The sequence below is a fragment of the Gorilla gorilla genome, chromosome 9 (genome assembly GCF_029281585.2).
Source record: "Gorilla gorilla gorilla isolate KB3781 chromosome 9, NHGRI_mGorGor1-v2.1_pri, whole genome shotgun sequence".
In the NCBI taxonomy this organism is placed as follows: domain Eukaryota; kingdom Metazoa; phylum Chordata; class Mammalia; order Primates; family Hominidae; genus Gorilla; species Gorilla gorilla.
This window is the reverse complement of record NC_073233.2, coordinates 109,879,031-109,888,677: the sequence shown is the minus strand read 5'-3', so window position 1 is coordinate 109,888,677 and position 9,647 is coordinate 109,879,031. Positions and strand designations below refer to the sequence as shown.

General features: G+C 38.5%; 1 protein-coding gene across 1 annotated transcript in view; it reads right to left on the bottom strand.

Moving 5' to 3' along the window:
• Positions 1 to 1,568: 1,568 nt before the first annotated feature.
• The window catches only part of CEP126 (centrosomal protein 126), an 84,471-nt gene continuing 76,392 nt past the window's right edge, over positions 1,569 to 9,647 (bottom strand). Inside the window, exons 10-11 of the mRNA XM_004052020.4 lie at positions 6,783 to 6,847; positions 1,569 to 2,031 (exon numbers count right to left, since the gene is read on the bottom strand). Of these exons, the coding sequence (XP_004052068.3) occupies positions 1,987 to 2,031; positions 6,783 to 6,847 (110 nt within the window). The 3' untranslated portion in view covers positions 1,569 to 1,986. The remainder of the gene's footprint in view (positions 2,032 to 6,782; positions 6,848 to 9,647) is intronic.

The following is a 9,647-nucleotide window of genomic DNA, read 5'->3' as shown; positions in this document are numbered from 1 at the left end:
TTACATAAGAATTCTGGTCATATGACAGTTTCATAAAAGGACAATATCATAATGTGCAAGTTCTAGTAAAATACAAATCTTATCTTGTTTCACCAGCTTACTATTTAGGCTTTTTTTTTTTTTTGTTTTGGCCTATTCTGACTTTGGATTTTAACTATTTTCAACTATCTTTTTGCTTGTAGAGGCATTCTTTGGTTCCTAAGAGGTATTAAAGTGAGGGATTACTAACGGTGAAGCTAGTTTGGCATGCAGGATGCTGCTGTGTACATATATACTAGTGTATATGAATATAAACCCTTGTCTTTTTTTTTTTTAATAAAAGTGAGTTTTCATCTGAGGTGCTTGGAATGATTCATAAACAACTTGGCACACTCTTCTGGCCTGCTTACCCCCATTGAAATGTTATTTTATAAATTACATCTTAATTCACAGAATTTTTTCTTGATAGTATAAGAAATTCTCAAATATTTTCTATAGGGGCACACAACTTTCTATTTAAATGTCTAAGCACTAAATTTTCTGTCGCCTTCCGAAATCCTATTCTTAAAATTAAAAATATAGGAAAGCACAAATGTTTCCTTCATTAGGTCAATTTTTTCACTAATTTCTTCATTTAAAAAGTGAATTCTTTTCCTGTTTTTCCTCATTTCATCCAATAGTTTCCATTTCTACTAACATGGTGTGGCAGAAAGAACATGGGTTTTGGAACTAGATAAACCTGAGTTTGAATTTTGATTCTGTCACTGTAGGTAGCTATGTGGCCTTGGCTCAGTTTAACTTCTTAAAGCCTCCAGTTTCTCATCTCTAAAGTGGAGACAAAAATACCCATGGTTTGGGTGGCTGGTCAGATTAAATAAAAAATATATGCACAAAATTTGGTACATGGTAGGCATTCAACATGTTAATGCATTTCTCACTACATCAAGTGTTTCAAAACTAATTATATGGAGGAACCAAAATTTAGTAGTGTTATTAATAAAAGGCCACATGTTTTCTTAAAACTCTTAATTTCTAATTTTGATTCATTACTTTTTTTTTTTTTTTTGAGGCCGGGTCTCACACTGTCACCCAGGCTGGTGTGCAGTGGCGAAACACAGCTCACTGCAGCCTCAACCTCCCAGGTTGAAGTAATCCTCCTGGGCTCAAGTAATCCTCCCGCCTCAGCCCCCCAAGTAGCTGGGACTACAGGTGCATGCCACCATGCCTGGTTAATTTTTGTATTTTTTGTAGAGACAGGGTTGCCCAGGCTGGTCACGAACTCCTGAGCTCAAGCCATCTGTCTACCTCGGCCTGCAAAGTGCTGGGATTACAGGCATAAGCCAACGGCCTTGGCTTGATTCATGGCATTTTAATGAAAAATTTCATGTTTTTTCTGTATGCCAAAGTGCCATGTATGAAATTTGGAAGAATCGATGTAATTGTACAGCCATAGGAAGGCCTCCCTTCACCATACAAAAAGGTAACCTTTGCTCTATTGCTGCCACCAAGGGCCATTTTGTGGGATGTGGTAACTTTAAGAATATTTATTACAATTAAAAAATCAAAATATGCCATACTTCATAAACATCTTATCAGTAAGTTAGAGGTTTAATAAAGAGGTTCAATAAACAGAAATTTTATTTAACATATATTTCAACATGAAATCTATAAATTGCAAAGGAGCACTGTGAATTCTTTGGAAAAACGTTTGTTTGCTCTACTCACAAGCTTCATCCTTGTGGCATGTATTCAGAGCTAGGTTATGTCCTGCTTTTTGTTTAGGCAGGCATAATGTCTTTCATGGTATTCTCAGAACTCTGTTAAACTTCACTGCTTTGTTAAATGTCACTGCTCTGTTAAACTTCACTGCTCACAAAATCTGAGTTAGGACAAATGTTCACGGGGGTTGTTGCTCACATGTTTTCCTATGGCTGGTTTTCACAAAACGGTATGCATCTAGTCCTCGAGAAGTACATGAAAGGTCTTCTTAGACGGATTCTGCTGGAATTATCTCTTGTCTCTGCAGCTGCTGGTTCTATCTTCTCTCTTCTCCTAGAAATCAGAAAGAAGAAACAAGCATGCAAACACATGCCAAAACACTGCAGCTACAAACTAGGCTGACATGTCAAATAGTGGCATATTCAACACATCCTGACATCATTCTCCCAGGTAATGAGTTTAAGATTGCAGAGGACTTTATAGATTATTTACCTCAACCCTTACGTTATGTTCATCAGTACCTTTCTACTCTAAAAGGTAAAATTCCCACTTTGAAAATGTGCAGTTTTACAATTTCATTAAAAATTCAGGTTTCAGGCTGGGCACAGTGGCTCACGCCTGTAATCCCAGCACTTTGGGAGGCCGAGGCAGGCGGATCACGATGTCGGGAGTTCGAGACCTGCCTGGCCAACACAGTAAAACCCCGTCTCTACTGAAAATACAAAAATTAGCTGTGTGTGCTGGCACGTGTCTGTAATCCCAGCTGCTCGGGAGGCTGAGGCAGGAGAATCCCTTGAACCTGGGAGGCGGAGGTTGCAGTAAGCTGAGATCGCTCCACTGTACTCCAGCCTGGGTGACAGAGCAAGACTCCGTCTCAAAAATAAATAAATAAATAAAAATTCAGGGTTCAAAGTGAAATGATAAATTCTAATTTATTTGCACCTGCATTTAAAGCTCTTTATTTAAAATTTTCTTCTAGATAAATTCTGGGTACCAATAAATCTCTATAGTGTTGTATAGCAGAAACGGGAGTTCTTGGGGGTGAGCTTGTGAAAACAATGTCCGACGGAACTAATGATGAAAGGGCCTGGAACCCACATAGTTAGGCACGCCAGAAGAAAACCTATGGGAACATTGCCCCTGCTTCCCTCTCCAGTTTTTTCTCTCCCTCTTCATCCTGAATCTGTTTCATTTAGTCCTTGGAAGTTCCTTTCTCCTTTTCAGTCTCTGAAATAATATTCATTTGGCTAACTCTGAAGCTTTTTTCAGAACTCAGAATGTTGTTCATTTCCCATATGTTCATATGCCTGTGAAGTTAGTGCTTTTTACGCTGATTTATAAGAGACCGCTTATTTTTATGTTTCCTGTATCAGACCGTATCCATCAGGAAAACAAAGCCATTATAAGAATTATGGGACTAAGGTATTTATCACAGGAATTACATTTTACCAAATATAGGAGCTGGGAAAATGAGGGTCTGGAAAAGGAAAATTGAAGGATCAGAGTATATGGGGCAAGGGATAAAAATGTAGCCTGCTCTACTGTGGCATGCCAGTCAGGATCAGAGAAAGGATGACTAAGCAGGCTGTTTGAAGCACTGGTGTGGGTAAACAAATTGAAGCTTGCAGGGAAATCTGATAATCCAAGCATGCCCAAGCTGCTGAAGTGGAACTATGAAGGGGGAGCTTGCTGGGGAAATCTATGGAAACTGCCGAATGTGGAACGACTCTGCTTTTCTGAAGCTACTGTCTTCAGGTCTGCAGCCCAGTGCCTGGTGGTGGGCCTAGGGCTGCTGTTGGTCAGCAGGGCCTGTAGTCATGAAGATGCTATAGAGTGGAGAGGAGTGAGCTGCTGGGCACCTTTGTATTTGTCCATCACTGACTAACCATGATAATCTTCTAACAATAATGGCTTCTGACCACTTCTGCCTTCTTCTTTTGTGGCCAAAATTTCTAACTTAGAAATGTGAATCCTAGCCTTAGCAAAGTTGGCTATTTTGTGCTCATGATGTATTTTTAGAATGTAGCAAAGTTTCTGGCACATAGACGGTACTTAATATTTAATAAACGGAAGAAGAAATGGAAGAACACTTATACAATGCAAATGAGAAGCAAAGCAAAATTTGTCGGAGACATGAAAGTATTTCATAAATCTCTTTCTTGACTATAATAGTTAATTCAACATTTATGTAGTACTGCTGTTTTATTGATAGATTGGTGACAAAGAGAAGTCCAGCAAAAGAAGAATTTGTCAGTGTATGTCCAGTACTGTCAATGGGAGAGGGTACTTGGACTGACTACTTCACTGGCTTTCCTCATCAGTGCAGGCTACACTTTGATCCCCTTCCCCATGAACTCCCAGATGGACAAAGGACAGGGGACCAGGAAGGGTAGGTGACTTTCTTGTTTGTCATCACTGTTTCTAGACCAGTGTTTCTCATCCTTCGCTTCCCATTTGAATTCTTCAGAGAGCTTAAAAATATCTAAATGCCCAAGCTGCCCTCAGGTATGACCCAGGCATCAGTATTTTTTAAAGCTCTCCATGTGATTCCAATGTGTATCCATGTTCATGCTTCTATGTGAAGTTAGTGCTTCACATAGAACTAACTTGTGTTTCAAAGTTAGTTAGCAGCATTGGTATTACCTAGTCTCATCCCAGACCTACTACATTAGAAAATGTATTTACCAAGATCTGTAGGTGGTACAAAGTACACTAAAGTTTGAAAAGTGCTGTTCCAGATCATTTTTACCAGAACCCAGTGCCAAGGCAAAAAATAAAAAAAAGATTCAGTAATGTCTAGTTTTAACACTGCATGTTCTCACTCGTAAGTGGGAGTTGAACAATGAGAACACATGGACACAGGGAGGGGAACATCACACGCCAGGGCCTGTCGGGGGTGGAGGGCTAGGGGAGAGATAGCATTAGGGGAAATACCTAATGTAGATGATGGGTTGATGGGTGCAGCAAACCACCATGGGACATGTATACCTATGTAACAAACCTGCATGTTCTGCACATGTATCCCAGAACTTAAAGTATAATTAAAAAAAAAACTCTCAAGACATAGAAAAGATATGGATACTTACCGATGTACGCTTCTTAGCAGTTTTTCAATTAGGATACACATCTAAAGTTATTTGAAGATTGGTACACTAATACCTGTTTCTGCTCCCATGACTGATGAAAATACTCTGAATATAAAAATGTTTATATTCTGTAGACAGCCCAGAAATAATGTTGTACTCCTATAACCATCTGATCTTCAACAAAGTTGACAGAAACAAGCAATGGGGAAACGATTCCCCATTCAATTAATTGTGCTGGGATAACTGGATAGCCATGTGCAGAAGATTGAAGCTGGACCCCTTCCTTATACCATACACAAAAAAATCAACTCAAGATGGATTAAAGACTTAAATAAAACCTAAAACTATAAAAACCCTGGAGGATAACCTAGGAAACACCATCCTGGACACAGGCCTTGGTAAAGGTTTCATGATGAAGACATCAAAAGCAATTGCAACAAAAGCAAACATTGACAAATGGAACCTAACTAAACTAAAGAGCTTCTGCACAGCAAAGTAAACTATCAACAGAGTAGACAGACAACCTACAGAATGGGAGACAATATTTGCAAACTATGCATCTGACAAAGTTCTAACATCCAGAATCTTTTTAAAAAATCTTTTTGAGATAGAGTTTCACTCTTGTTGCCCAGGCTGGAGTGCAATGGTGCAATCTCGGCTCACTGCAACCTTTGCCTCTCAGTTTCAAGCGATTCTCCTGCCTCAGCCTCCTGAGTAGTTGGGACTACAGGTGCACACCACCACGCCTGGCTAGTTTTTTGTATTTTTAGTAGAGACAGGGTTTCACCATGTTGGCCAGGCTGGTCTCGAACTACTGACCTCAGGTGACCAGCCAGCCTCGGCCTCCCAAAGTGCTGGGATTACAGGCATGAGCCGCCATGCCTGACCTAATATCAAGAATCTGTAAGGAACCTAAAATGAATTAACAAGCAAGAAACAACCCCATTAAAAAGTGGGCAAAGAACATGAACAGACATTTTTCAAAAGAAGACATACATGTGGCCAAGAAGCATATGAAAAAAAGCTCAACATCACTAATCATTTGAAAAATGCAAATCAAAACCACAATGAGATAACATCTTACACCAGTTAGAATGGCTATTATTAAAAAGTCAAAAAAATAGCAGATACTGGTGAGGCTGTGGAGAAAAGGGAATGCTTATACACTGCTGGTGGGAATGCAAATTAATTTAGTCATTGTGGAAAGCAGTGTGGCAATTTCTTAAAGAACTTAAAACAGAAGTACCATTCAACCCAGCAATCCCATTATCGGGTATATACCCTGAAGGAATGCAAATCATTCTATCATAAAGACATGCAGGGGTATGTTCATTGTAAGCACTATTCACAAAGACATGGAATCAACCTACATGCCCATCAATGGTAGACTGGATAGAGAAAATGTGGTACATATACACCATGGAATACTATGCAGCCATAAAAAAGACCAGGATCATGTCCTTTGCAGCAACATGGATAGAGCTGGAGGCCACAATCCTAAGTAAACTAATACAGGAAGAGGAAGCCAAATACCACACGTTCTCACTTAGAAGTGGGAGCTAAACACTGAGTACACATGAACACAAAGACAGGAACAACAGACACTGGGGCCCACTTGAGGCCATGGAGGGTGGGAGGAAGGAGAGGATTGAAAAACTACCTATCAGGTACTCTGCTTATTACCTGGGCGATGAAATAATCTGTACATCAAACCCCTGTGATACACAATTTACTTATTTAACAAACCTGCACATGTACCCCTGAACCTAAACGTTAAAAAAACTTCATATTCTGACCTTTAAGAATTTTTTTAAATGACAGGATATTTGCATAATTCTAATGAACAGTCTTATAATAAAAAGCCGATTGAGGAGAAAACCTCTATAAACCAATCCCAAGAAATATTAATATTAATACGGGGTTCTTACCTGTATTGATGTGTACATAAAATCAGAAGTTTCCTAAAACAAGAAAAAAAGAGCTTCTTCAAATACTTACCAGAAGTGGTATTATTTGTAAAGTATTTTTGATGGATGGGTTTTTGCAAATGGATTCTTGTATATCTGAAATAATTATATCACAATACCAAAATAATTTAGTTACATATATAGAAATAGAAGAATGACTAAAGAATCAAATATTAAATTCTGATGTATCAAAATATTCAAAATTGAGTAAGACACTTTTTTCCAGTCACCCCCAGAAATAGTCTTTATACTTATATTAGGTCCAAAAATGGAAGTAATTTGATTAGAAATAATTACATAAAGCTTATGTTGATAAAAGATAATTCCTAGTACTTTGACTATTATATAATGATCTTCATTCAAATATTACGTTTTCTTTCTTTCTCTTTTTTTAATCAAAAAATATTAATTTCATCCTTGGAGCCTCTCGAAAAAAAGAGATGTTTATTTAGTTATTGAGGCATAAAAAATTGAGTCACTTGGTTGCCTTTTCAATTTTTAGATTTTTGTCTATATAATAGCAAGCATCTGAGCAAACGAAAAATAATTCAGGCAGAATCTTTTACATGATGTAAAATACTTTTACATTTAAATATGTAGAAGTATCAAACAAAAATTTAAAAAATTCTCCAATTATTGACTTAATTTTTTTTTATTCTTTACCTGCATAATTTTACATCTTAAACTCAAAGCCTTAGTTCATGATTGTAGCTCCCTGCTTTTTATTTCTTATTTTTAAATATAGTTTTAATTTTAAAATACAGAGTATATAAAACACATGCATATTTTAATGAATACTTATAAAGCTAATGTCTGTGGAACCACCTAGATTAAGAAATTTGAACATTATCACTACCTTGGAAGCTTCCTGTCACTTCCTGCCTCCACAATGCCCTATGGATTTCATTTCCTTCCTTCACCCAAAGAGGTAACTAACCCACTACACTGCTTTGTTTCTTTGTGATTTTAGCACATATTAATTGCAAGGATGCAAAATAATATTGTTTAGGTTTATCTGTTCTTAGACTTCATATAAATAGAATTGTACTGTCTTTATTCTCCTGTGATTTACGTTTTTTGCCCCAAATTATATATTTTTAGATCCATCAATGATGATGTGTGTAGCTGTAGTTAATTTTCTTTTTGTTTCTTCTCTTGCTGTTTCAGTTTGGAAAATTTCTATTGACCTATATTCAAATTCACTGATTCCTCAGCGGTGTCTTGAGTCTAATGATGAACACATATAAAACATTTTCCATTTCTGTTACTTTTCTTTCTCACATATCTGTCTCTTAAGAGTTTTCATTTCTCTGCTGAAATTCTCCATCTGTTCATGCATGTTGTCTGTCTCTCTCATGTTGTTCATCTTTCCCACCATAACCTTTAACATATTAGTCATAGTTATTTAAATTACTGTCTGATAGTTCCAACATCTTGGTCATCTTTGCATCTTATTCATTGATTGCTTTGTCCCTTGATAGTGTTTTTTTTTCTCTTGTTCTTTTTGTATGTCTCATAATTTTTGACTGAATGCTGGATATGATTTTTGGAATACTAGAAACTGAGGTAGATAGTATTTGGGTCTTGAAATGAGTATATCCACTTCTGCTAGGTCACTGGAGTGTATGTGTGTGTAGGTGTGTGTAGTGTGTGTGTGTAGATGTTTAAAAACTTAGTAGGGAATTTGAGCTGTTTGTTTATTTATTTATTTATTTTGAGACAGGGTCTCCCTCTGTTGCCCAAGCAGGAGTGCAGTGTTATGATCATGGCTCATTGCAGCCTTGACCTCCCTGGGCTCAGGTTATCCTCCCACCTCAGCCTCTGGAGTAGCTGGGACCACAGATATGTGCCACCATGCCTGACTAATTTTTTTTTGAATTTTTTGTAGAGACAGGGTTTCACCATGTTGCCCAGCTGGTCTCAAACTCCTGGGCTCAAGTGATCTGCCTGCCTCAGCCTCCCTGAGTGGGTTTGGGTTTTGTTGTTGGGGTTTTGTTGTTGCTGTAGCCAACTACAGTAATTACTAACATTACTAATTTCAAATTCCGTTGGTGTTATTCCGTACTTATGCAGGCAGGGGTCTTGGAGAGTCCCCCCACCAATTGAAATGTTCCTGTTCTGCCCCCATGTTTTGGCCTTCCTGCATGTGTGCACAGTAGAAGGGATCTCTCTCTATGCTCTTGCCTGTCTCTCAGTAGTAGATTTCTATTATTTGTTACTTGGTACTTGCTGATCTGGTGGTGGGAAAGTACGGTAATTTTTCTGTTGTCCTGGTCCAGGCCCAGTCTTAAGCAGACCCTATGGGCCTCTCTTTCTCCTGCTCCTCCTTCCCATGACAGTTAACTTTGCCTTCTATCTTTGGCAGGTTTTGTACAAGAGAATTTAAGACCCTTCCACCAACAGTAGGATACCTCTAATGGTTTTGGCACGGGAATGTGTCTTGCTCCTCTTCCAGGGGTAGAGGCTTTTTTCCTTTACTGTTTCCCTAGCCCCAGTAAGTCTTCACCTGTGCCTTGAGAGCAATCAAGAAGGTATGCTGCCTCTGTCCCAGATGGCCTTTATTCTGCAGGGGGAAATGTTCTGTATGGGGGGCGCTTCATGCCTTTCCTACAGCAGTGGCTGCTGCCCTTTGTCAGGCCTGCACTACTGAGGAAGGGTTTCTTTTGTCTCCTGCTCTGCCTCCTATTTGCCTCATGAACACACACTCAGTATAGATCCACGGAGAAGAATCTGAGTAGGTGTGAGGTTCCCTTCTGCCTATGGCTCCCAGAGGTTCTACATCCTCATAGTAGTCCACATTCATCTTTTAGCAATCTGTTGAACATGTAAACAATTTCTAATATCAGCTTGTATGGAACCTGACATTTCCCTCTCTCATATTCTCCCATGGGTGAGA